Source organism: Pezoporus wallicus, unplaced genomic scaffold (genome assembly GCF_028554395.1).
Source record: "Pezoporus wallicus isolate ANWC-B61680 ecotype Strahan unplaced genomic scaffold, APGP_CSIRO_Pwel_v1 contig_10012, whole genome shotgun sequence".
NCBI lineage: Eukaryota > Metazoa > Chordata > Aves > Psittaciformes > Psittacidae > Pezoporus > Pezoporus wallicus.
In genome coordinates this window covers 72359-97861 of record NW_026638213.1, presented here as the reverse complement: position 1 = coordinate 97861, position 25503 = coordinate 72359, and the positions used below count along the sequence as shown (strand labels likewise).

The following is a 25503-nucleotide window of genomic DNA, read 5'->3' as shown; positions in this document are numbered from 1 at the left end:
CCTGACATGATAGGCACGGCATTCTGCGTGCCCAAATTCTGCTGACTCTTGGGAAAGCCGGGGTTTGGGGCAGAGCTCCTCCCAGTGCAGCGCCCTCCCACCAAAACCTTACCTCTCTGCACCCCACAGGTTTATCACAAAGAAGGGCCGCCAAGTCTGCGCTGACCCCGATCAGGACTGGGTCAAGCAGTACAGGAATGACCTGGAGCTGCAGTGAGATCCTGCCAGCCATGTCTCCAATTGCTGGGACGAGAGAGCCCCAGCCATCTGCGGGCTCCATCAGAAATGCTTGCATGGCATTTAAAGAGAGCTGAGAAACTGAAAATGGTCCAGAATCTGACTTCAGTGTTTTGCTATTTATTTTTTTTATAGGGGAGAGATAAGGTGCAATAACTCCATTGCAGACAAACAAGAATATTATTTAAAAGATATATTTTTTTAAATGCAGACTCATGCGCAAGTTATATTTTCTGTATTTAATGAATTGAATTTTTGATGCAATATTTAATTAAAATTTCAATAAAGAAATATTTTTCTAAGAAATTTCTGTCTTTGCCTCTATTGAAATTCTTTGCAATGACAATAGCTGAAATTATTATAGTGGCACCATGTTCTTTATTCCCTTTCCTATGCTGTCGAAACCCCCACAAGATTTCACTGTCTGAACATTCCTGTTTTGCAAAAAAGGAAGAGAAAAAACATGAAGGAGTAGGTGTGAGAAGGGCATAGATTCCATTCAGGTAGCTTGGCTCATTCCTTCTATAAGGTGTTTACCTCATTATGACTACCAGCAACTGGTTAAACTCCATTGCTGCCCCCATTATAGTTAATTATGTTACCTTTAGGGGATGAAATTTAATGTACTGGCTGTTTCAGGAGAAGTTTTCTGAGACCTTCAGCTAAAATGGATCAGCTATTCCCCGAGCCGAGGATGGAAAAAATACGTTTCACTACAAGATGAAGTTGTGTTTCATTAAAGTCTCACTTATAGTAGATGTGCCCCCTTATGTGAAAAGGTGCTTTGTCTCAGTGCCTCAGAAACCTGCCCAACCCTGGGATTGCCTGTCCAGAGATGCAGCATCCCCTGCAATCACCCAGCTCAGCCCCAGGGCATGAGCTGCCCCTTCAAGGAGTCATGTCTGCCACAGCCCTGGCGCTGGTCTCCTGCTGGAGCTGAAGGAGATCGAGCACACCACTGATGGCATTTAAGCTCCTCTGATCAGCTCTGGACACATGCTATTGGATGAACAACAAGGGTTTGGGTTCCCCCTGCCTGGACTTCTGGTGCCTTTAGGGCAGCTCAATGGAATACTCAAGTCAGAGACCTGCCTGCACTCAGCTCACTCTCCAGTGTTCACACGTTGAGTTTGGGATGACAAACACGAACACCAGTGAGACACATGGGAGCGGAGCAGGAATAACAGAAGGACAGAATGACTGGAGCTGAAAGGTACCTTAAAGCTCATCCAGTTCCAACCCCTGCCACGGGCAGGGACACCTTCCACTAGAGCAGCTTGCTCCAAGCCCCTGTGTCCAACCTGGCCTTGAACACTGCCAGGGATGGGGCAGCCACAGCTTCTCTGGGCACCCTGTGCCAGCGCCTCAGCACCCTCACAGGGAAGAGCTTCTGCCTAAGAGCTCATCTCAGTCTCCCCTCTGGCAGGTTAAAGCCATTCCCCTTGGCCTGTCCCTACAGGCCCTTGTCCCAAGCCCCTCTCCAGGTTTCTTGTAGACCCTTTAGGCACCAGAGCTGCTCTAAGGCCTCCCCTTAAAGAGCCTTGTCTTCTCTAGGTGGAACCAGCCCAGCTCTCTCAGCCTGGCTCCAGAGCAGAGCTGCTCCAGCACTTGCAGCATCTCTGTGGCTTCTTCTGGCCTTGCTCCAGCATCTCCACATCTTTCATATGTTAGGGCTGCAGAGACGAAGGAAGGAGGCTCCTTGGAGAGAATGAGGATGAGCAGGCACAGGGTAGAGGCTGGGTGGGAGCTACCCAGAGAGCAGAGCCTCAGGTGTGGCTGGAAGGGACCAGGCAGACGAGGGGGTGTTTGAGGGAGCAAGGAGCATATCAGTTATGTTGGGCACCTTGTCAAGTCAGGAACTGCAGCCCTCAGCTGGGCGATGAGCATTCTATCAGTCATCCCAATGCAGTGCTGACTGCACCCAGCCTAAAATATCCCCTGGGGAGGAGGAGGTTAAAAGAACTGTGCCAGTGAGCAGGGCCAGAGCACCCTTCCCTGAGATGCTGATGGCCAGGAGGCGCGGGTGGACATCACCATGAAGGCAGCTGTGCCTTGGTGATGAGGAGCTGCTTGTGCAGGAGGGAAGTAGGTCTGCTCACAGCCCTGACTCCCCAGGCACCACATGCCCCATGGCCTGCCCTGGGCACCAGGCTCATCCTGACCATGCTGGAGACCAAGGACACCTTGGTTGTTGGGTACCAGCCTGCCCCATATCTGAGTGCCAGAGCCACATAGCTTCACTCTCGACAGACTGGGGTTGGCACAAAGCTGAGTGCTGAGAGCTGTCCTCACTCCAGGGAACAGCTGGAGCAGAGGACAGGATGTGGAAGACCTGCAATGTGGTCATCCCAAAATGGTTTGAGCCTCTACAGTTCTTCCTGGGTACAAGCTCTATCTGTCGCTGTGGGAGCAGCCTTGGCATTTCTTGTTGAAGGATACACAGTGCAGAGTCATCCAAGGATCACAATCCAGCCCATGCACTGTTTGAGCCTGCTGCAAACAACCCCATGAACCAACATCCTTAAGAACCCAGGTCACATTCAAGCCACCCACAGCAGACACCCACCCTGGGTACCTCAGCTAACTCCTCACTGCTATTCAGGGAGGCTGCAGGGAGTCCTGAATTGCTCATGTCTTTCTTGATCTTACACCCGCCTACATGTGACAGCTCAGAGAAGCGCATGTGAGGAGCACAGCTCTCTTGTTAACCCACACCCCCAGCACTGAGGTGTGAATGAAGCCTGCACGAGCAAGGCAAAGGCAGAGAGCAGCTTTGAGCAAGCTAGCAGCTGCCTCCAAGGCCAGCCAGCAAGCAGTGGGTGCATGGAGAAAGCATTCCTAGAGATCTTCAGAGCCATCACGTTCTGCAAAGGAGGAGGAGGAGGAATGCAGGAAAGTGGTTAGGAGTACGGACAGGCAGGCAGAGCCTGCAGTACCCATGTCACCACGAGCTCAAATCTGCACCCAGCGATTACTCTGCACATACTGGGGATACTGGGACCCAAGAGGAGGGAGGCGTACAGGACGTTTCCTTTAGATTCAGACCAAGACAAGAATGATGGTGTCAAGGGTTTCAGAATTTGTAAACTAGTAAATGACATTCTGAAACTAGAGTGTGGCATTTACTAAACATTTTGTGCAGTGTATATAAAAGTATTTTTAATGAAACCCTGGGAAAGCCAAGTGGTGAACAAAAATAAATCATTACTGTGATAAGAACAACACCATTATCATAATAGACATGCACATTTCTACATATTTGCTGTCTGTATCACCCTAGTGTGTCTGTAAGCTTTTTGGGGTATACCAACAGCCAGGAGAGTTGGAGGTCGGTCTGGCGTAGAAGGAGGAGCTGGGCTGGGCTCAGTGAGGTGGGGATTAGTGGCAATCAAAGATCATGGGCTGATGGCTTTTAGATCTCCACTTTATTCAGAGAGGAATTAAACATCCTGAAGGCAAAATGTCAGCACACTCAGCAGTTCCAGCTCTCTGCCTCCCCTACCATCCCAGGGACCAGGGCCCTGGCTTGCTACAGGGAGCGAGGCTCAGTCCTCCACCCAAAACAGCTCTTCCCAGTGACACCAAGATGAGGAATACTCTTTTGGGAGGCCAGCATCCAAAAAAAAAGGCATGTAAAAGGGGATGGTTTTGCATGCTGCATACAAAAGTAGTATTTTCAAAAATAGTGATATGTTCCAGACTTCCAGGGCTGAGGAAGACATGGAAGTATTATGCTAGAAATGGTGCCTGTGTATCACCTTCCACATAACAGCCAGCAGGAGGAAGAAGTGGCAACCAAGAACACTTCTGCTCAGTTCTTAGACAGAGATGACTACTCACATCCCCCCTCAAGATGACGAAGCATTTTTCACTGCACTAAAAGAGAAAGAAAGAAGTTAATATTTGTTGAGAAAGTGCATTTCTAAACCCTCAGGTCTATAAATTTTGCTGCAGGGGACACTGTCCATGCCTCTGGGTGACCAAACTGCCCTAGCTCAAAAATGTGACATCAGTCTACTGATTCCTCAGAAAAACAGCCCCCTGATGACCCTGTCCGTGGCTGTTCTGCCAGACGTGGTATCCCAAGGGACTGTTGCCTTCAGTAACATCAGAAATCTTGAGCAGATCAGTTTGGGACTCACCAGAGCAAGAGACTATTAACCAAAAATGTCCCTGTAAAATATATGTATATGCATATGTATGTGCTCATCTCCTTTCAGCATATAGAAACCAAACAGACATGGTGTGACTGTGATTATCCTGCCACATACAGATCAGCCCCTTTGGCAATGAACAATCTTATGAGGCTGTGTGAGCATCACCAGTTTGCCGGGTATCTGGGGAGCAGGAGCACTTGCAGAAAGATCCACATGCTTGGGTCAGACCATGCTGTGCCATGCAGATCTACCTCATGGCAGAGGTGGGTGGTCCAAGCAGGACCTGGTCCTTGCTGGGTAGGATCTGCATAAAGGCCAGAGCCAGGCAACAAATGCACTTCCACCAAGGACAGGGGCCAGCTCAACTTGTTCGGACTTAAACAGAAAACGTGTTTGCAAATAGCTTTAGGAGCAACTTAGCTTTAAGTCACCAGGGAGCTCTAAAAGCCAGCTGCTGGCTTTTGTCTAGATGCCCATTACCACTCAGACTGGGTATCTCAGAGCAGACTGGTACCAGCCCTGGGCAGTATCTTAGTTGCAGATGATGTGGAGAGCAAGACAGAAATTTTCATAGCGTATTCAGAGCTATCTCATGCTTTCAGCCTTTACTCTCCTTCTTGAGAGAGGCAGATTCATGATTTCTAGGAATGCCTTCGATGCTGCATTGGAGTGATTTCATATCCTTCCTGCTCTTTCATTTCTTCCCCCTCTTTGCAAGATCTCTGAAATATTGCACTTCCTCACACCTCTTTGGAAACATTCTTCATCCCTCTGGTGCCACAGCAGATGCCACTCATCTGTCAGCTTGCCACAGTCAGATTGCTCCTGCTTTCTGGACAGTTTCCATCCTACCACTTCCTCCTGCCCCTGGTGACACTTAGGCTGTCCCTTCCCAACTGTCACCGTGCACAACAGGTTCCCTGGCTGCCCTCACCACTCCCACCCTCCACTGCCTCTGGTTCCAGCTCTCTGACAAGGTCTCCAGGTTCATGCCCTTTCTCATCTCCCCAGGCTCCATAAACTCCCTCTGTAAGATCTCCATGGAGATCAATGAGCTGCAGAGCCCACCAAGACCTTCCTCCTGAGCTGCAGAGCCCACCAAGACCCATTGCCTTTCTCCTTCCTGGGACATGGCAAACCTGGGACTTCCAGCTGGTCTCTTCTCCCTGCCACACAGCCTCCAAAATAAAGAGCCTGCAGCTGGAGGTGGAAGGGTGAGACTCTCCAAAATGCAATGAAATTCAAGGTGAGAGGAGCTGCTTTCTCAGGTCCAGCATCATTTCTCACTGGGATACTCCTAAAGCACCATCCAGGACATCCCCAGAGAAATTGTGCTGAGCATTTAAGACCATGCTTTATCAGGTCTCATTTCATTTGAATTGAATTCATCTTTAAATTAAGCAGATTCATTATTTCTGTCTGAAGGGTGAGCTCCAGCTGGCAGCACACAGCTGCTGGCCTTGCCTCCACCCCACCTACCCCAGGCAGTGTCTCCTGTCTCCTGGCCCTCTGTACCACAGCACTTTGGTTTAGATGACTAGAACTGGCTGATGCCACAGTGAAGCTTAAGAACCTGAGAGCTTTTCCTCCAGCAACACAGTGGCAGACTGAGGCAAGAGGCTGGGGCAACAATACAGCCTGGAGCAGAAGGGATGTTCCAGGAGATGTCTCAGGGAAAGGAGAAATCAAAGGGGAATTTGGAAACATCAGCAGAGACTGGGTTATTCTCCTTTCCAGAGTTTTGCAGCCCCTGTAGTGTCCCTGTCCTGGGGTCAGCAACGCAGCACCTCCCACGCCTAGAGATTTCCCACCCTTGTGGCTTGTGAGGGGAGGTGGAGGAGTTGGAGCTACCAGACCTGGAGGTTATCAGCCCACTGTGGGACAAGAGAGAGCAGCCCAGCAACCACCCACACCTGCACAGATGTCCCCTCACCCTCACCAAAGGCCTCAGCCCATCCCGGCAGTGTTCAAGGCCAGGCTGGACAGAGCTTGGAGCAAGCTGCTCTAGTGGAAAGTGGCAGGGGGGTGGAACTGTGTGAGCTTTAAGGTACCTTCCAACACAAATCATTCCATGGTTCTATGACTCTTTGATGCTGAAGCATGGCCAACTACACAGGCAGATGCTGCTACCAAATTCTTTCTGGGTGGGTGCCTGGTTTAGTGCAGTGTCTCATGGATGCCACAGCAGGATCTCTCTAGGACTCTCTTTAGGCTGGGCAGGACCAGATCCAGCAGCACCCTTTGCCTCTGAGACATTGCAGATTAGCTGGGGGTAACAACCAGGGATGGAAGTGCCACAAAACCACACTGCTCATTGCAGAGGCTCTCCACATCAACACTTTATTGCCTTGTTCCAGAATAATTCACACTAAAATCAGCACTACACATTAGGTTGGGTGCATACCTCTTCCATCAGCCCATGCCACAAGCAGCAGGGTGATCAGGGGGCTACCCTGGCCCCATCGGCAGCACCAAGGGTTGTGGCACGTCCCCAGTGCAAAATGTCCTTCCCAGCACAGGCATGGCACGTGGCTGGTGTCAGGCACATGGCTGGCGTCAGGCACATGGCTGGTGTCAGGCGCATGGCGGGTGTCAGGCACATGGCTGGCGTCAGGCACATGGCTGGCGTCAGGCACATGGCTGGTGTCAGGCGCATGGCGGGTGTCAGGCACATGGCTGGTGTCAGGTGCATGGCGGGTGTCAGGCGCATGGCGGGTGTCAGGCACATGGCTGGTGTCAGGCGCATGGCGGGTGTCAGGCGCATGGCGGGTGTCACACTTGTCAGGTCACCCCCAGCAGCCAGGAGCACACAGGGGACACGCACCAAGGCACGCCAGGTATTTCCCCAGTGCTGCCCTGCTCACAGGAGGAGCTGGTTGAGCTCCCAGCTCCCTGCCCAAAAGTGAGAAACCAGAGCAGCTGCTGTCACAGGATGATGCACCCAGTCCCTTGTGTGTCCCTGACCCAAGAGATCACCAAGGGCTCTGCATTCCTGCCCCCCAAAAAGGCACCCAGGAAAAAGAGAGGCCGGAGGTTTCCCGAAAACCTGTCAGTGAAGGTGTAAACGTGGGAGCGGTCGCTCACATTGTAAAAGGAGATTTCTCCTGCCTCATAGTCCAGGAAGATCCCAATGCGCCGGGGTCTCACGGCCAGGGTCAGAGGGGAGACAGGTGAGGTGAGGGCCTCATATTTGCCCCCATTTTGGAGCCGCAGCACCCAGTAGCCGTTGTTAGGGGAGAAGAGGATGTTGCCCTTCCGGCTGGCAGACTCCCTGCAGAGCCCCAAGCCCCACTCTGGCTTGTCTCCCACCTGTACCTCCCAGTAGCAGCGGCCTGAGAAGAAGACCTGGCTCCCCAGCACCACTGGAGCCGTGCTGAACCTCTTGGGGTTGTCAAAGAGGGACAGAAGAAGCTTCTTGCTCCCTCGCCGCACACTCTTGCAGTCCTCAGACAGGGTGAGCTCAGGGTGTGACGTCTCGGGGTCCAGAGTCACATCCACTGGAGCGAGAGAAGGGTGGAAGGACAATGGGGCTTTAGAGGTCTGCAGGCATGCACCTGAGCAGGTGCCTGAAACTTGGACGTGGGGGGCTCTTCCAGATCTTCCCACCTCCCACATTTATTTGCTTGTGCCCATAGTTTTGCACAGCTCCTAGCACTGCCCAGCAGCAGAGAAGTGCAACACAGAAGATCATGCTAACCATGAAGCATATCAAAGCATTTGGCATCTAGCTGCAGAGCAGGAATAGAATGAGGATGGCTTCACTGGCCCCAGCACAGCTTCACAAACAACCAACACTGACAGCAGGAGCTTGTGAGCAATGCGGAGCCTGAAACTCCTGAGTGACCTCCTAGACTTCAGGGTCACCTCATAACCCATCCAAGAGCAGGAGGAAGGTCTCCCCTCCATGAAACCAGCCTAAACTCACCAGTAAATAAACAGGGGCCAGTTGGACAAAGCTTGTTGACAAAAACTCCCCAAGTCCCAGGGTATGGGTGGGAAAGGGGGATGAACCAGGACCCAGGTGTGCCAGGAGATGGCACAAAAGCAGCCACCTTACCTTTGAACTTCTTCAGCATGTCCCTCATGCCCAGGCAGCGCTCTGGGATGCTGTAGTCCTCCTTCAGGGTCACAGACACAGCCATGGGGGATGGGAATGTTACCCCCTCACACCTGAAAGGACAGTGATGCCCATGGACTGTATCCAGAGCCCACAGCACTGCCAGTCTCCTGCTGGGGGGTTAATGCCTTTCTGTTGCACAGATACATCTCTCCCTTGAGCTATTTGACTGTGAGCTCTAGGGGTAACTGCTTGTTAATCAGCAAGGCTGATAAGTGTGATCAGCAGGTTGAGCAGCTTCCAGTGCCTAAAGGGACTACAAGAAACCTGGAGAGGGGCTTTGGACAAGGGCCTGTAGGGACAGGCCATGGGGAATGGCTTTAACCTGCCAGAGGGGAGACTGAGATGAGCTCTTAGGCAGAAGCTCTTCCCTGTGAGGGTGCTGAGGCGCTGGCACAGGTGCCCGGAGAAGCTGTGGCTGCCCCATCCCTGGCAGTGTTCAAGGCCAGGTTGGACACAGGGGCTTGGAGCAAGCTGCTCTAGTGGAAGGTGTCCCTGTCTGTGGCAGGGGTTGGGGCTGGAGGAGCTTTGAGGTCCCTTCCAACCCAAACCAGGCTGGGGTTCCATGATGGGACCAGAGCTATAAATGCAGTGAGTGGCTGTGCCAGGCTCTGGGAAGGAAGGAGCAAGGCCAGTTGGGCAGTATGTCCGTTAGGAGGGGACACATCTCATGCAACACAAGGCCAGGCAAGACCTTTGGCTCCCAGGGGTGGCTGACATGGACCAGACATGAACATCTCAGAGCCTGGAGGCAGCCAGGACAGTAGGAGTATGGGTACCTACCTGCACAGAACGTTCTTCATGTCCTAGAAGAAGAGAAAAACCATTCTGGGTGTGTGGCTCCAGAGCCTTGTGCCCACCAGTCAGTCTGACCCTGGCCACTCACCCAGGCAGCAAAGGCACTGGGGTTGAGTTAGCGGGGCTGGTGGCATAGCCTGACCTTGAGCAGCCCATCAGCTGGCTGATGTATCTTCTCCTTTATCTCCAGGATCAGCTCCTCCAGCAAGCACTTCTGCTCCACCAGTCTGGCCAGGTTTTCACTGATCAACAGCAGAATCCTCTTCTCCTCCTCCTCCAGCTTCTGGAGAAGCAGCTTCTCCTCATCGGCCAGCAGCCGATGCAGCTTTCCGAACTCGCTCACAATCCTCTCTCGCTTTTTCTTCACTGTCTCCTTGTGATAGGAAGAAACATGGGGTGAAGACAGGCAATATTAGCCAGCAGACAGGATGGGGCCAGATGCTCCAGCAGCCAGCATCAGGCCCTGGGAAACCACCACATTTTTCTGCTAAGTGCATTTAGTTAAAAAAAAACAGCCAGAGGCCAAGTGCTGAGCTCCCACTCCACAGACTGTTTATCAGCAGTAGGACCGCCTAGGGCATTTCTGCTCAGCTGGACATCGGATGTGTAATGATGACTTGGTGCAGCACTGGGGTCTACTGGGCTGCGAGGGGATGCTATCAGGGCTGGTTTGTATTAGATGTGGTACAACCTGTACCTCTAGCTAGATCCAGACACAGTCACTGCTTGGGCCGCCCAGAAGAAAGGCTGGAAAAAGACTTGGTTGCTAACCAAGGGAGACAAGGTAACCAAGGGTTGTTAACCTCTTTCCAAAGGGAAAGAGGTGGAAGAAGCCCCAGGGCTGGGGAGGTATGGAAAGGGGGAGCCAGGGTGTCTCAGCACAGCCTGGGGTGAGGAGACAGCAACAGGCATGGTTTGCTGGTGCGTTAGGGATTTTCTTTTCAGCCCTATAAATTGGCTCAAAACCCAAAGCACCAGGAAAACATGCTGCAGATAGCTAGGGTCATGGAACCTCAGACTGCAGGAGACAAATGAAAGGAAACTGAACTGCATTTATTTTTCTGTCCAAGCACATGATTTCTTGGACCTGAGTCATGGAGGTTTGATAAGCAAGGATGGTCGCAGCCACTTCCCCTCCCAGCTGCTTACAAGGGACTCCCCAGCTCGGGTGAACAGGGGACAGTGACATGGCTCATCCACGACCTCCATCCCCCGCCCCATCTTAGACCCAAGGGGGACACTTCAGGGCTTGGCTGGGCTGTGGGCAGGCAGCGGAGCTGAGCAGACAACTGGAGAAACCAGTTTTCTCTGCCAAAGCTGATTAATCATCAGCTCCAGCTCAGAGCTGGGTAACTCGGTCCCGTGCTTCCTTTCCTGCAGTTACTTTCACTTCCCTGCTTCTGGAGGGATGTGAAATGCAGCTGTTTTGCCGGTGTTTGCTTTCCCTGGGCTGCTGTGGAGTCCGGCAGAGGTGCAGTAATTCAGCTTTTCTTTTTCTTAACGAAAATAGCTCCTATTGCTGTGGAGCAAAGCTCACTTTGTGGCTCATGCCTGGCTTCTAACTCATGCACATATTGTAAAACAAAGGGCAATTACAAAATAGCCAGTGTCCGTTTGTTTAACCCTGTGGTTTCGGGGGAGCTGCCCTTCACAAAGCACTTCTTTCCTCTTGAATTTTTTACAGTTGCACAAGGTCACTCCTGTTAGAATTAAGCCAGACACGTGCCTTGCACTCCTGGCTCTTCATCCTTTCTGCCAACTCACGCTTCCTAACGTCCTCCACTTCCTTTGAAAGATGCTCCAAGGATTTCTGGAGTTTGACCTGGAAAGCGAAGAGACGGGCTCAGCCCCAGCAGCACCCACAGGCTGGCTCCTGTCCTGGTGCCAGCTGGGCCCTGGCACCCAAACCCAGCAGCTGCGCTCCTCACTCCACTCCCAGCATTAACCCTCTCTGTGCTCCCTGGGTTTTCCCCATGTTTTTCTTACTGTTTAGGTTTTGGAGAGCAAAGTGGCTGCCCCCTCAGTGCTGGTGTGTGGGGCACACTGCCAGGAGCATTACTGGGATGCTGGGACACGGGGTTTGAGTGCCAGTAGCTCTGCACCACTCCACCAAGGCGACAGTCTCTGCCACCCCTCCTCTGCTGTCCTGGCGGTGCTGCCAGGGCTGTTGGGAATGGGGTAGTGGGGTCCTGGCAGCTGATCCCCCTGTGCCCAGGGTGCATCGGAGCATGATGGGGATCCCCAACCTCCCCTACCTTGTAGACCTGCGCGGCCTCCTCAATGGGGTAGACGGTGTGCGGGCGGTGGTGCAGGGACTCCCGGCACACCACGCAGATGGCCTCCTCATCCTCCTCGCAGAAGAACTTGAGGCGCTCGTCATGGTGGGGGCAGAGCGGGGTCCCTGCTGCCGGCTCCGTCCCCTGCCCGCCCCGCAGCCCCAGCTGCCGGATGCTCTCCACGATGTTGGCCAGCTGCCTGTTGGGTCGGAAGCCACTGCGGTGGCAGGAGGCCCTGCACTGTGGGCAGGAGAAGGGCCCGTCAGCCCAGAGACCCTTCTCTTGGCAGTGCTTGGCGATGCAGCCCCGGCAGAAGTTGTGCCCGCAGTCAATGCTGACAGGCTCGCTCATGTACTCCAGGCAGATGGGGCAAATGGCCTCCTCCTGCAGCCGCTCCAGGGCCCCCGCCAGGGCCATCGTGGCCTCCGTGGCCTTGCCAGGTGCTTCCTTCCCACCACGGTCGGCGCGGCCGGTGAGCTGCTGGCGAGGCAGCACTGGCAGCGCCAGCAGAGCCAGGGAGCAGTGGCCTGGCTGCTGTGTGGCACCGGCCACCGAAGCCTCTGCCGTGACTGGGGGAGGAGCGTGGCAGCGACAGCTGCAGCCAGCCCGGAATGCTGGGGCTCCTCCAGCCCCGTGGGTCCAGGGAAAGAGAAACCGAGCAGGAGAGTGTGATAAATCGGGAAGCGCCAGAAATAACCTGTGCGCAGGCACTGGGTGGCAGAGGGGACAGTGTTCACTGAGTGCTGAGCAGAGCACCCATGGCGTCAATGAGAGCCCTGCCATTGCCTGCCTGCTGCCTGCTCTCTGCCCTTACTGCTGCCTGCCCTCTGCCCTTACTGCTGCCTGCCCACTGCCCTTACGGCTGCCTGCCCACCGCCCTTACTGCTGCCTGCCCTCTGCCCTTACTGCTGCCTGCCCTCTTCCCTTACTGCCGCCTGCCCACTGCCCTTACTGGTGGCTGCCCACTGCCCTTACTGCTGCCTGCCCTCTGCCCTTTACTGCTGCCTGCCCACTGCATACTCACAAGCTGTCTAAAGGCACCGGCTGAACTCAGTGCACAACACCAAAACATCTCCCACAACACCCACCCACCCCAGAGAGCTGCAAGTTTGGACATAGGGCAGGCAAGGGGTACGAAGCACAGGGAGATGCCCACAGACCTGCCAGGAGCAGGCAGGAGGAGCAGTGCTCCACTGTGACAGGGGGTTGTACATCCAGGAGCCATCCCACCACCCCACAGACCCACCTAGTGTCAACCTGTACCTGCTCCCAGCCTCCACTGCCCACCACAGTCACTGCAAAGCATCCTGAGAGCCACTGGGAGAAGCTGGAGGTTTTGCTCTTTTTTATTATACAAAAATAGCTTCAACACAGTCAATACATTAGAATGAAAAGTTCCACAGAAATGCCAAACAAATTAACTTAAATATAACTTAAAGAGCTGAACACTGTATTAAATAGTCTGCCAAATTCAGGAGTAATAAGAAAACAGGGATGTGTCTCAGAGGTGCCCATGAGAGTAGGTCCTTGCAGAGGGGATGCTTGGAGGAAGCAGGGTGTTGCTTATCCACTGCCTGCGTTGTTGTGGTGATTCAGGATGTCCTGGACCCACTTATCACCAGGTCTGCCACAGACTCTCTTACCTTGGCCTGTGATAAATCTGCAGAAGGAAATCCAGTGAAAGGATAGGGCAGGGGAGGAGGAGAAGAGGGGAACTGCCTGCTCCTTGCCACCCATGAACTCCAGCAAACCAGACACTTCTATAGCTGCAGACTCCCAGGGAAATATGGGGTAGGGGGTTGGCTTCATGTCATTACAGGGAATCTGCTCCCTGCTGCTTAAGCCAGTTTGTCCTCGCCTGCCTAGTCCAGTCAGGACACCATCCTGGCTGGGTCCCGCTATCTGGGCATGACAGGGGTGGTCAGCAAAAGCTCTTTTGACGCAAATCCAATAGGGAGGTCCAGAAACTGGCTGCCTGGGATGCGGGATTGGCCTCTGAGGTATCTCCAGGCTGTTCTAGCATGGGAGAGCCCAGACTGGTGTTTTCCCTTGCTAGGACTTGTGTAGGTTCCTGGCACTGCCACCCTTCTGTGGAGCAGGGTGGCCAGTATTTGGGCAGGAGATCTACTCACATCACGGCTGGCAGGTGGCAGTGCCTGCCTGCATATTCGTACGTCACCACGCGGTGCGAGGGAACTTCATTGGTTGCATACCGGTGGCAGCAGGAACGACCAAACTTGACAGCCTCTGGAAGAGAAGTTAAACTTTGTGACGAAACCAGACTGGGAAAAGTGCCAGTGGGGAGAAGCAGGGTCAGAAAAGCAGAGGGTCCCTGCTGCAGGCAGTGCTGTTCCCAACACAGGTTCCCACCGCAGCCACCCTTCCCTCAGGAAGCCAAGGAGTAGCAAGACAGGCCTCTCCTTCCCTGCAGCACATGCTTGGAAGAGAAAGCTGCCAAGCATTGCTAAACTTTATACAGCACAGAAAGAGTAGAAAAGAGAGCTCCTTGGAGAAGAGAGCTTGGACTCACCTGGAGAAGAGGAGACCTGATAGCAGAGGACAGCCAAAAGGAGTACAGCAAGGGCAGCTGTGGAGGTCTTCATGCTCCTGTTGGGTGGAGATAAATCGTAGGAGTAGATAAATTATAGGAGTCAGGCCAAACTGCTGCAGGTCTTGCTGTGCCTGATGTGGGATTCCTGGGTTCAGCTCATTTATAGACACAGTGAGCAAGGACGGAAACACACCAGAAACATTGCTGAAAGACATGACACAATGGAAAAAGTGCTGTGTCAGAGGTTCTTGTGAAGTACCCAGAACCCCAATAACAGCAGTGCCCTGGTGTGCCATATCATATAATGATATGATACCACAAAATGACAGAGAACAGGATATGACCTCTCTTCTTTTCCTGTTACTCCTGACCAAAGGACTCTGTAGAGAACCTAGAAGGAATAATTCAGATTAGTAGATGACCCGCTTACCCAGAAGTGACATGACGGCAATGGGTGGAGGATGGCTGTGACTGCTACACACCGTGTTTCCTAGAATATCTGCATCACAGACAGACTTAGGATAATTCACTTCTCCCACAGCAACTGGAGCTCAGAGAAAGCATGAGTCTGCCCTGCTTGCAGCACTGCCCCAGGGAGATGCGGACTTTCTCCATGAGATCCAGAAGGCCATCAGTATGTAAACATGCAGAGCAGAGGGTACAGCATGGTGCCATCCCAGGTCTGGGCTCCTCTTCTGTCCTTGACTATCAGTTGCAGTGAGTTATTAGGAAACTGGTTCTGTTGCTACATTGCAGTTTCACAAACATCAGTGACAGCTAAAACAGCACTCTGTTACCTATGGACATGAGAATCAGCCATGAGTGTTTATAAAGAGCTCTAGAAGCCCATGTCAGTGCTGGCACAGCAGAGTTGGCTTAGGTGATTATTTGGTTCCAGCAGCGTAGAATCGACGCTCTCCTGACGCTACTTTGTCATTTCCCCAGCAGCCACAGACACATAGAGAAGAGATTTGCTGGTTTAGCTCATGTTTGGGACGGGAATGGTGTCACTGCACTGGCAGAAAAAACACTTATCAAATGCTGAATCCATACAGAAGGGCTCTGCTGGCTTCTGGGCAAAGGCTGGTGGATGAAGCCTCAGGAGAATAAGAGGAAGAGCAAGACCTTCATGGTGCTAGTGAACGTGCCCAGGCCTGGGCAACCACAGCTGCAGAGGGAAAGCCACACAAGCAGGCTGCCTTTCATGATGGTCCAATGAAGAAAGGGATCTAGCTCCTCTATGGAGGAGGAAGATTACAAAAGAGAAACGGCTGCCAAAAGTGGTGGCCTTGTAGGAACCCAGAGGAGGAAGTAGAAGAGAATTAAGAGATTCCCTGGACCAGCTGAAGGAGAGCTGATTCCAGGCCTGGGACACCCAAGGACGTACCATCACCATGTCTCAGTAGACTGATTGAAAAAGTGATCCAGACTTGACAGGAAGTGTGGCCCAGGTGGCACTGCAGGATCTGTTTTACACAGAGCCTTTTGTTTCACTACGACGCTGTTACTACGAATAAGCAAAACTGGGCCAGGGTGAGACCACACACACGTGGGTGCCTTGATGCCATGGAGCTGGAAGCCTGGTTGAGCCTGCAGAGCCCTGGCATCCCAGGGCACCCGCTGCCAGCAGGGCTTTGGGAAAGATGCTTCCTTAGCAGGAACAGGCACTTCCTACCACAGAGCAAGAAGGCAGCCTCCCACATCCTCTGCCGCCATTGTTGCACAGTCCCCAGCTTTGCCATTGCACCAGTGAAGGATTTAGCATAGCCAGTTGCTTTTCTGCGTCTCTCTTACCCCACTGATGGGATTGCTGCTATCCCAGATCATACACAGGGGTTAAACTCACAGACAGAATCAAGACAGCCCAAATCAAGGCTGAGGCTTTACTTGCCTGTGACAGAGGTATCTTACAGTACCCCACTCTGAACAGCTGAGGCTCTTCAGATTCATCTGGGATCCTGACTGCTCTATAATCATAGAATCCCAGACTGGTTTGTGTTGGAAAGGACATTAAAGCTCACCCAGTTCCAACCCCCGAGCCATGATCCCAAATCCACGGCACCTCTGCACTCTCCCTCCTTGCTCCAGCTCTTCCTGCAACATGTGTGCATTTGTGCTTCCAGGATGTGGGGGGGCAGATGCAGCCACTCCCTTCCAACCCCATGCCCAGTTCAGCCATGCACCACAAGCAGTTCCCCTCACCCTGCACCCATGCACACCCCTGTCCCCACGGGCTGTCCCAGCCACTGCTGTGCTGCCTGAGACATGGCAGCCTGATGGCCAAGGTAACAGACCAACACCCCTGCCTGAGGCAACAGACGGCAGACTGAGGCTGGGGGTGCTAGAAACAGGCTTTGACACAGATCCCACTGCCAGACTGGTGTTCTGGGTTCAGCAGTAGCAGTCATGTTTCTCCTTCTTGGTAGCTGGTGCAGTGCAGTGTTTTGACTTTCAGCTGGGGAACAGAGCTGATAGCGATGTTTTGGTTTGGCCAAGGACTTTGTGAGCCTCATGCTCTGCCAGGGAGGAGGGGAAGCCAGGAGGAAGCAGAGACAGGACACCTGACCCAAACGGACCAAAGAGCTATTCCATACCACAGCCCGTCATGCCCAGGATGTAACTGGGGTTAGCTGGAAGGGCTGGGAGACTGCAGGGTTGGAGGAGGTATCAGTCAGAGCTTGGTCGGGCTTGGGGGGTGAGTTATCGGTTGGCTGATGGTGAGGTGTTGTATTCTCTTCCCTTGTTATTTCCTTTATCATTATTATTATTGGTGGTAGCAGTAGTGATCTGTGTTATACCTTAGTTACTAAACTGTTCTTATCTCAACCCGTGGGAGTTGCATTCTTTTGATTCTCCTCTCCGTCCCTCTGGGAGTAGGGGGAGGGAAAGAAGGGGGGGAGTGAGTGAACGAGTTACCTGACTGAGTTTAAACCACGACAACTGGGAAACCACATGGAAAGAGATGAGCTGAGATGGAGCTGAGATCAAGCTGAGGTGAGGCGAGGTGATCGCAATGCAGTTGGTGACCTGCTAACTGAGGTGCCACCAATGTCCACCACTTTCATTCCTCTGCTCCTGCCATTCCTACCAGTGCGTTCAGACCCAATATTTGCACACATCCCCTGCTCAGACCAATCTTAGCATTCCTGTTACACATCTCCACACAGAGACCAGAATAAAACTGAGAGGAGGAGAACAGGCTCAGGACACCCTCGCTGATGCAGCTCACACCAACACAGCCCAGCCTGGAGCTGCTTTTAGCTAATGTTCTGGATGTTCTTGCAATATTCAAATATGGGTTTGATGGAAATGTCAAGATTCATTCTGAAAAATCAATATTTTCCATCAGGAATATGAATGTGCCTAAACACTTTCAATGAATTCTTTCCCCTTTGAGATATCCTGGGCTGTGTTTTCTGCTTCCATTCATCGCAAAAGGAATTCTTGGAGGTTTTGACACCTTTGTTATTCCCCCTATTCACTGTTTTCCTTGAAGGAAGATTTCGTATTTCAGTCTTAGCTGTTCCTTTCTGCTAAGACAAATAATGCAAATCTCTAAATATTTTGATTTCTGAAACCTCCTCCATATCCTACATCCTAAACAGGAGCTATTTATGGAGTCTCTAAAACCCCTGCCTTATGGTGTGTTTCAGCTTTTGATAGAAACCACACATCGTATCTTTAAATCCATCACCAGAACAGATTTGGGATGCAGGAGGACATCTTTTTTTAGCCCCGAAGGCAGCCGGCTCCACCAACCAGCCCTGAGTCATGGCTGGGGGATCACATTGTCATAGTGCCCTGGGAGCTGCCAGATCACTGATGGGGGAAATGCTGGTTTTAACTGGGCCTGCACCAGCTAGAAATAGAAATAGAATGACTGGGGGAAGTCAGCAATCGTAGGGTGAGGCTCCAAAAAAGACAAGCAAGATCACAGATGAAAACAGGAGTTTTCCAGAGGGATCAAGACTTTCCAGGAAGGGAACTGAAGTCTGCAAAATGATGAGGGGCCTGGAAAGAGTGGCACATAGCGATTGATTACACACTGTTTCTCACAGAGTGAGAACCATGGACCATCAAATGAAGCTGGCAAGGGCCTGGTTCAAAATGAACAGAAGGCAACAGCTCTTCATGTGAGGAGCTCTTTGCCAAGGGATGTGGTGATCGCAAGGAAATTTCCATGTGTCTGAGTCGAGGCTTGGATTTCATAGTGATAAGCTCAAGATTTGTGAAATGAGAATGGTTGGAGGCTGGGAGAGAACTTGAGGGAGGCAGCACAAATATTTGCTTTTTCTTCAAGGGGTCTGTTGTATATAGCCACATCTGGAGGTACTAAGGCTGGGCAAAAAGGACCCTTCCTTAGCGTACATCCTCTGGGGCTGTTCGTGTTTGATTCCCCAGGACAACTGGTCCTACAGGACTGTGAGGTCGATAGAGTAGTTTGTGAAATCGCATTGAAATCCCTGGACTGAAACTTATGCATCATAATATGCCTCCAGATGGATATTTTTAGTAAATGTCAGCAGAAAGACACCAACAGTTTCTAAGCACACAGCAAGGCAGAAATACACTGCTGCAGTTTGTGCCATTTCCAAGACAAATCTTGGGTGCCTAGAAAAGCCTCACTTTTGGTCAAGAGCCTGCAGAAGTGGCCAGCTGCTGTGTCAGGATATGGCCCTCACAGCAACGTGGTAGTACCCCTAAGGCCAGACACAGGCTTCCTTTGTCTTCCTGAAGGTGCCCTCAGTCCTGAGCACCAACCTTCCTGGAGCTGAGCAGCATCTGCCCAGCAGCTATGGCACCGTGTGACTGGTTTAGCTACGGCAGCTGGGGTTCAGACGACCGAAGACAAAAAAGTGGTTATTGGCTTGGAGATGCCACGGCCGGAGGTTGCTGAGCACTTGACGCTGTGTGGTACCTTGCACTGGAGAAGTCTGCCTCCTGTGGGCTTCTGCTGGAGGGACAGGTGCTGCCGGCAAGTCAGGCCGTGGGATTTTAGGAATCAAGAAAGCAAATGAAATGCTTCACAGAGCACTGGTCAGTGTTGGGCTATGCCCATGTTGTAAGGCAGGACAGGGGTAGACTGGCCCTCCAGATCCTTTTAATATCTGAAGGGGGCCTACAAGGATGCTGGAGAAGGACTCTTCATCAGGGACTGTAGCAACAGGACAAGGGGTGATGGGTTAAAACTTAAACAGAGGAAGTTCAGGTTGGATATAAGGAAGAAGTTCTTTACTGCAAGGGTGGTGAGGCACTGGAACAGGTTGCCCAGAGAAGTGGCAAATGCTCCATCTCTGGCAGTGTTCAAGGCCAGGTTGGACAGAGCCTTGGGTGACATGGTTTAGTGTGAGGTGTCCCTGACCATAGCAGGGGTTTGGAACTGGATGATCTTAAGGTCATAGAATCATAGAATAGTTAGGGTTGGAAAGGACCTTAAGATCATCTAGTTCCAACCCCCCTGCCGTGGGCAGGGACGCCTTATGCTAAATCATATCGCCCAAGGCCTCGTCCAACCTGGTCTTGAGCACTGCCAGGGATGGAGCATTTACCACTTCTCTGGGCAACCTGTGCCAATGCCTCACCACCCTTACAGTAAAGAACTTCTTCCTTATATCCAACCTGAACTTCCTCTGTTTAAGTTTGAACCCATCACCTCTTGTCCTGTTGCTACAGTCCCTGATGAAGAGTCCTTCTCCAGCATCCTTGTAGGCCCCCTTCAGATATTAAAAGGATCTGGAGGGCCAGTCTACCCCTGTCCTGCCTTACAACAGGTCTCCATGCAGCCTTCTCCAGGCTGAGCAGCCCCAACTTCCTCACCCTGTCTTCATACGGGAGGTGCTCCAGTCCCCTGATCATCCTTGTGGCCCTTCTCTGGACTTGTTCCAACAGTTCCATGTCCTTTTTATGTTGAGGACACCAGAACTGCACACAATGCTCCAGGTGAGGTCTCACAAGAGCAGAGTAGGGGGGCAGGATCACCTCCTTTGACCTGCTGATCACGCTCCTCTTGATGCTTGACTATTCTATGATCCACAGCCCTTCCTGCAGGCCCTGCCTCATTCCCTACCCACGCTCTTCCGCAGCAAGCACAGCGGTCCTACACCCAACCCTGCACAGCCCAAGTCATACCCAGAAAACCTTTCCTCAGTGATCATCACATCCTGGCAGCCCAAGGCTGCCTCATAACATAAAAGCAAAGCAAGCTTGGATGTCCTACCGTGGGAAAGACCAGCTATTCCCACCTGGAAAGGTGCTGCTTTCCTGCTCCTGGTGCAGGCAGCTGTGCCCAGGGTCACCCAGGGCTGTGAGCGGGGCTGGGGCAGTGCTCCAGCTGGACCTGCTGCCCGCGCAGTGGGGCAAACACTTCCCACCTCCAAACAGTGCTCCAGAGGGAGCTTCTCCCCTGCACAGCCACCACTGCCACAGTGGCCCAAGGTCCCTGCTGGGTTCAGGTCTTCTTCTGTAGATCTGGCTGCAAGCTGTGCTCAGCTTTGCTTTTGAATTCTTGGACAAGCAGAGGCAGTTGCTGAGGCTTAGTGCGGAGCACATACCTGGTGATGTTGTGGGGTTACATCCCTCCTTGTAAACCCCGGCAAGCAGGGGACCTCTCCCAGGACAGAGACAACGGCCCCATGGACCCTCATGCTCCTTCACTAAGCAGTTCCCTCCAGGACCCTTTCCCAGTCCCCTCTCGAGCAGCTGCTTTGCCTCCAAAGCTCTCCTGTGTGGGAGCTGGCTCTCCTGCCCATTCCCTTTGCCCATATAGCAGCCCTGGGGTCTTTGGCAGCAGCAGACAAGGACTCGGCAGCAGCATTTGGTTTGTCCAAAGCATTCAAAAAAATGGGATCCAACGATGAAAATCTCCCCCACACCCCACCCCTGCACCCCCATGCACGCTACTCCCAGGGCAACGTGCTGCCCCGGGTGCTCTTTGCTTTGCCAGAGACCCTCCTGTGGGTCCGGGCCACCCCATGTACCCCAGACCCTGCCCGCCCCCAGCACCAGAGCGGCATGTTTTTGTTGCAGGGTCTGAGCGAACATCCCTGTCACCAGGGCAGGGTTGTATTTGTGGCTGCAGGACTGCAACTGAGGAAGGCTTCACAGCGCCCTCCGCCTGCGTGGCTTTCCAGGAGACCTGCCCTCCACGGGCACCTCATCTGCTTGGGTGGGCTCAGAGGATTATGCCCCGGGATGCCTAAAAGGATGACTGGAGAGGATCCACTTGGGAGCTCACCTCCCGAAGGTAAAAGAGAGCAAGATCTTTGCACAGAGCCCTGTGCCCGCCTGCTCCGAGCAGCCAGCTGGGTAACAGAGGAGGACTGTGGCACTCTGTGCCTCTATTTTCTTGCTGAAACAAGGGGGATCTGTGCTCGCCCTGAGCCCGAGCCAGGCTATGGGAGGGTAAGGAGGGCTGCAGCAGCACCCTGGGACTCTCCCAGCTCTGCCTGGGGATAGGGGTTGGAGAGGGGCCCTCCAGCCCCCCACCCTGGGAAAGGAGCATCCCTCCACCCTGACTGTGGCCCACAGCCCCTGCAGCCCCTTCAGCCCCCCTCCTCCCACCTCTTCTCTTCTGCTGGCAGCTCCTTTGAGTTGAGACCAAGCTGAGACACAACCTCCTGGCAGAGAGGGAGGATGGGAGCGAGCAGCAAGGGAAGGCTGCCCTGCAGAGCCCCACAGCTGGGGACAGACCAGCCCAGCCTGATGGGTATCACTTGGTGTCCCAAAGGAGACAGTGCCTGATGGGTATCACTTGGTGTCCCGAAGGGAAGGAGAGAGGGGTCACAGCACCCTCCCCATCTCCTAGCAGACAACATACCTGTGGTCTCCATCCTGCAGAAGATAACTCGGGTGCAGAAACCCAGGTTGCTACTGAAAGCAAGGAAGGTGACCATGCTCCATGGCCCAAGCCAAGGACTCCTGCCCCCAAAATGGGAAAGCATCTGTAGCAGGTGGGTGGCACTGGGAAGGACAGTGCCTGTCCCCACGTAGACCAGACACCCCCATGACAGGCTCTTCCCTCACCCTTTGCTTCCACGGTGCAGTTCAGCCTCTTAGACAGGAGCAAGGACAGAGCACCTGAGCAGATGAAAGTTATAGAGACTACCATCAATAGACAGAAACCGACTTGGATCTGTGGTGATTTTGATCCTTTCAAAAAAAGACCCCTTGGCACAATGGGCAGGTCTGAGGAGAGCTGTGCATCCTTCTTGGGATCCCCCACCTCCCTCAGGGGGTGAGGCTGCAGTGGTGGAAGGTAAGGCAGCACCCTGCTCCCCTAGTGCAGCTGAATGCCAAAAGTTGGCCCTTTTTTGTTGGGGCAAAGCCAGCCATGGCTTCCAGAAAGGACCTGCAGAGTGAGAGGAGCTGTGCCCAACCTGCTTTCCCTCCACCCTGCTCACTGCTAGCCCTTCCCTGTCATCTCCCCATGGTACCTGGTGTAGAGGGGCAGCCCAGTACCTTCTCCTCTCCCAGAGCATATCTCAACGTGTCTCAAAACAAGACAACCTCTTCTACTGGAAAGCAGCCCCCCAAATCCCTGCAGAGCAGCTGAGCCTGGGCCAGAGCCCCAAGGCACAACCCCACAGAGCCACTGTGGGATTGGGCCAGCCCAGGGTGCTCTGACTTGTGGGCTGGATCCCAGCTCCATCCTGTCATAGCCCCTGTGTAGAAACAGCTGTTCCACAACCAGTTGCCTTCCTCCACTCCTGCCCAGGCAAGAGGAGTCTCTCAGTTGCCCAGCCCAGGCTCAAAATGCCCTGGCTGTGGAGGAAGAGGATGTGGCTCTGCTCTTCAGTAAGGGAGAAAGCTAACACAGGTCTCAGTCCAGTGGTCGCTTGCCCTGGGGCAGAGGTCCAGCCCTCCTGGATCTAGGCCTGCACCCTGAAGAGGAAGGATTTGAGCCTCCCTGCTCCGTCCCTCTGCAGGAGCAGGAGGCTTTGAGCCAGGTAGAGGTGTGGGAGGCAGATGACAAGGACCTTGCTGTCCTCCATCAAATGCCCTCCTCTGTTCTTTCTCACCTCCGTCTCCATTTGGCAATGACTTCATTTTTTTTCAATTATTAATCACCTTGCTGCAATAGTGGCTGGATTAAATCCATTAAACCTCCTCTGGGACCAGCCCCAATGGAAGAGGCAGGTTTCCAGAAAGTACATTAGAGAGAAGGCAGACTGGGAGACGAGACAAGCTGGAGGTGGCCTCACTGAGCAGTGGAGCCTGCTTCCCGTCAGCCATGCACTTGATAACCCCAGCACAGCCATAAGTGGGGCTGGCATGGCAAATGTTTTGACTGAAAAATAAGCCACAGAAGTGAGTTATGTACGGAGAATGATTTAATGGCTTGCACAAGAGCTCCTGACAGCCCACATGCTCAGCAATCCTTCCCAGGTTGCCCCATCACCCCTAGCAGCAGCAGGGAGGGTGGTTCTGCACAGATGTTCCCCACCAGTGCTGGCAAGACCACTGTTTTTGTATGTCCTGCTTTAAGGATGCAGGAGGACAGCACAGCCCTTTTGCCATCACTAACTGGGAGCAGACCCAGAGTTTTCAGTCTTTTTGCAAATACACTGAATTTTCTGAATTTTGAAGAAATGCTCCAAGTTCTGGCAAAGGTCCCAGTGAGAAATTCACCTCCAGAGCGGGATGGGATTCCTGGTCAGAACTACAGGAGCTAGCACAGCTAGCAATTCACTGAGTTGAAAGAAGGCAGAAATAAGGTCCCAGCCCAAAGCTCTGCTAAGTGAAGGGACCAGAGAATCAGTTTATGCAAAGCACAGCTTAGCATCGATCTGCCAGCTGCTCAGGGGATGCAAAAACCTTTTCCTGCTTCTTTCCTTGTTTTTCAAACATGTGTAACCAATTTTCGCCTCTGCCAGTGGTAGCACAGAAATGACCCATCCTTCTTGCTGCTGTCTGCCTGACTGCACACCACACCAGAGCGTCTCATCCACAGCCAGGATGACACGAAAGAGGAAGGCCCACACAACTCTCTACAGGCTGCCGGCCATCCTGTCCACACCAACAGCCCAGGAGGGCCTCCTGCTCCCCTCCTCCCTGCCCCAGGCAGGGCTGCAAAGCCCCAAACTACTCAAGGCCAGGTTGGACGGGGCTTGTCGAAACCTGCGCTAGTGGAAGGTGTCCCTGCCCGTGGCAGGGGTTGGAACCAGGTAAGCTTTAAGGTCCTGTGCAACCCAAACCGGTCAGTGGTTCCGTGAATGCACCCATACGTGAAGCGAAGTCTGGGAAAATGTCGCAACACAGGATGCCAGGAGCGCAGCTCAGCCCTCACGGTGCACGCGGGGTCCTGAACCCGGGGAGAGGCAAGAAAGCGGCGGGACGATGGAAGGATGGGCTGCCCTGGGCAGGCTGCGGAGCACCGCTGCCGCATCCCACTGCGAGGCCGGAGCAGGGCTGGAGCACAGCAGGAGCCGCGCAGGCCGCATGTCGGGGCTGTAGGACCCTCGAGGCCACGCCCGGGCAGGCTCCAGCCGCACCGCGCCTCCCGAGCCCCAAGGGGCTCGCTCAGTCCCGGGGCTGAGCCGGAACCGCGGCCTCACCGCCCCGCAGTCCGGCCCGAACCCCAGCTGCGGAGCGGCAGGGGCGGTGCCCTCCCGGCACAGCAGGATAGGATGGGCCGGGCCGGGCCGGGCCGGGCCGGGCCGAGCCGAGGCGCGCTGCGGGCGGGGCCCAGGCCAGGCCAGCCCGGGGCCGTCCTTTGAGGGCACAGCACGGAGCGGGAGCCGGCGTTGAGGGGCTCACCCCCGAGTGGCAGTGCTGGTGGCCAATGAGAGCGAGCGGGCGGGACGGAGGGCGGAGCCACGCGGCCGAGGCGGTGTAGGCAGGGCGCGCCCGCACGTGAGTGGCAGGTGGGCGGGCCAATGGCGCGGGGTCCGGCCAGCGGCGGCGCCGAGCGGAGCGGAGCCGAGGGGTGGCGAGGGCGCGGCGCGGCCGGGGCGGCGGCGAGGCCATGGACCGCGTGAGCAGCTCCATGAAGCAGGTGTCCAACCCGCTGCCCAAGGTGCTGGGCCGGCGGGCGGGCGGCGGCGGGCTGGAGGCGGAGAGGGAGAGCTTCGAGCGTGCCCAGGTACGGGGTGGGGCCGAGCGCGGGGGGCGGGGCCAGCAGGTAACTGGAGCCGGTTTAGTGCCCCGCGGGGGGCGGGGTCAGCGAGGAGGAGCCGCAAGGGGCGGGGCTAGCGCGAGCTGGCCGCCAGGAAGGGGTAGCCACAAGTGGGCGGGGGTTAGCCGGTGGGCGGGGCCGCCCAGGTGCGCTGTGCAGGCTTCAGTGGGCGGGGCTGCCCCAGGTAAGGGAGGTGCTGGGGGCGCGGCTGCCTGGCTCCGCCCCCCCGCGGACGCGGGCCCGCTGCCATGGCT

The 25503-nt window shown here is 54.1% G+C and overlaps 4 protein-coding genes across 6 annotated transcripts in view; 2 read left to right on the top strand and 2 right to left on the bottom strand.

Moving 5' to 3' along the window:
- LOC130599465 (C-C motif chemokine 4 homolog) overlaps positions 1-543 on the top strand; it is a 60316-nt gene extending 59773 nt beyond the window's left edge. For both annotated transcript variants that reach the window (XM_057409950.1, XM_057409949.1), the window contains one exon: positions 130-543. In XM_057409950.1, the coding sequence (XP_057265933.1) occupies positions 130-217 (88 nt within the window). In that variant the 3' untranslated portion in view covers positions 218-543. The remainder of the gene's footprint in view (positions 1-129) is intronic.
- A 6691-nt stretch (positions 544-7234) lies between these two features.
- Positions 7235-12047, bottom strand: LOC130599461 (E3 ubiquitin-protein ligase TRIM39-like). The gene is made up of 6 exons (XM_057409932.1): positions 11565-12047; positions 11036-11131; positions 9452-9682; positions 9295-9317; positions 8452-8564; positions 7235-7891 (listed from the first exon to the last, which is right to left on the bottom strand). Exons 1-6 carry the CDS (start codon positions 12000-12002, stop codon positions 7320-7322), a joined length of 1473 nt encoding a protein of 490 aa, XP_057265915.1. The 5' UTR covers positions 12003-12047; the 3' UTR covers positions 7235-7319.
- A 967-nt stretch (positions 12048-13014) lies between these two features.
- LOC130599455 (C-C motif chemokine 4 homolog) lies at positions 13015-14295 on the bottom strand. Its single transcript, XM_057409923.1, has 3 exons — positions 14116-14295; positions 13718-13832; positions 13015-13245 (listed from the first exon to the last, which is right to left on the bottom strand). The coding sequence occupies exons 1-3, from the start codon at positions 14186-14188 to the stop codon at positions 13149-13151; spliced, it is 285 nt and encodes a 94-aa protein (XP_057265906.1). The 5' UTR covers positions 14189-14295; the 3' UTR covers positions 13015-13148.
- Positions 14296-25020: 10725 nt separating this feature from the next.
- Positions 25021-25503, top strand: part of HIP1 (huntingtin interacting protein 1) — a 41615-nt gene continuing 41132 nt past the window's right edge. For both annotated transcript variants that reach the window (XM_057409929.1, XM_057409928.1), the window contains exon 1: positions 25021-25216. In XM_057409929.1, the coding sequence (XP_057265912.1) occupies positions 25100-25216 (117 nt within the window). In that variant the 5' untranslated portion in view covers positions 25021-25099. The remainder of the gene's footprint in view (positions 25217-25503) is intronic.

What these genes read in the sequence shown, in the direction of transcription:
- LOC130599455 (XM_057409923.1), bottom strand. Translation starts at nt 14,188, where the DNA reads ATGAAGACCTCCACAGCTGCCCTTGCTGTACTCCTTTTGGCTGTCCTC. An exon ending in TCAGGTCTCCTCTTCTCCAG is followed by an intron (nt 13,833 to 14,115) that starts GTGAGTCCAAGC and finishes CTTCTCTTCCAG; the next exon opens with AGGCTGTCAAGTTTGGTCGT. An exon ending in TGCCACCTGCCAGCCGTGAT is followed by an intron (nt 13,246 to 13,717) that starts GTGAGTAGATCT and finishes TTCCTTCTGCAG; the next exon opens with ATTTATCACAGGCCAAGGTA.
- LOC130599461 (XM_057409932.1), bottom strand. Translation starts at nt 12,002, where the DNA reads ATGGCCCTGGCGGGGGCCCTGGAGCGGCTGCAGGAGGAGGCCATTTGC. An exon ending in CAGCTGATGGGCTGCTCAAG is followed by an intron (nt 9,318 to 9,451) that starts GTCAGGCTATGC and finishes CTCTTCTTCTAG; the next exon opens with GACATGAAGAACGTTCTGTG. An exon ending in ATGAAGAACGTTCTGTGCAG is followed by an intron (nt 8,565 to 9,294) that starts GTAGGTACCCAT and finishes CTGTCCTTTCAG; the next exon opens with GTGTGAGGGGGTAACATTCC.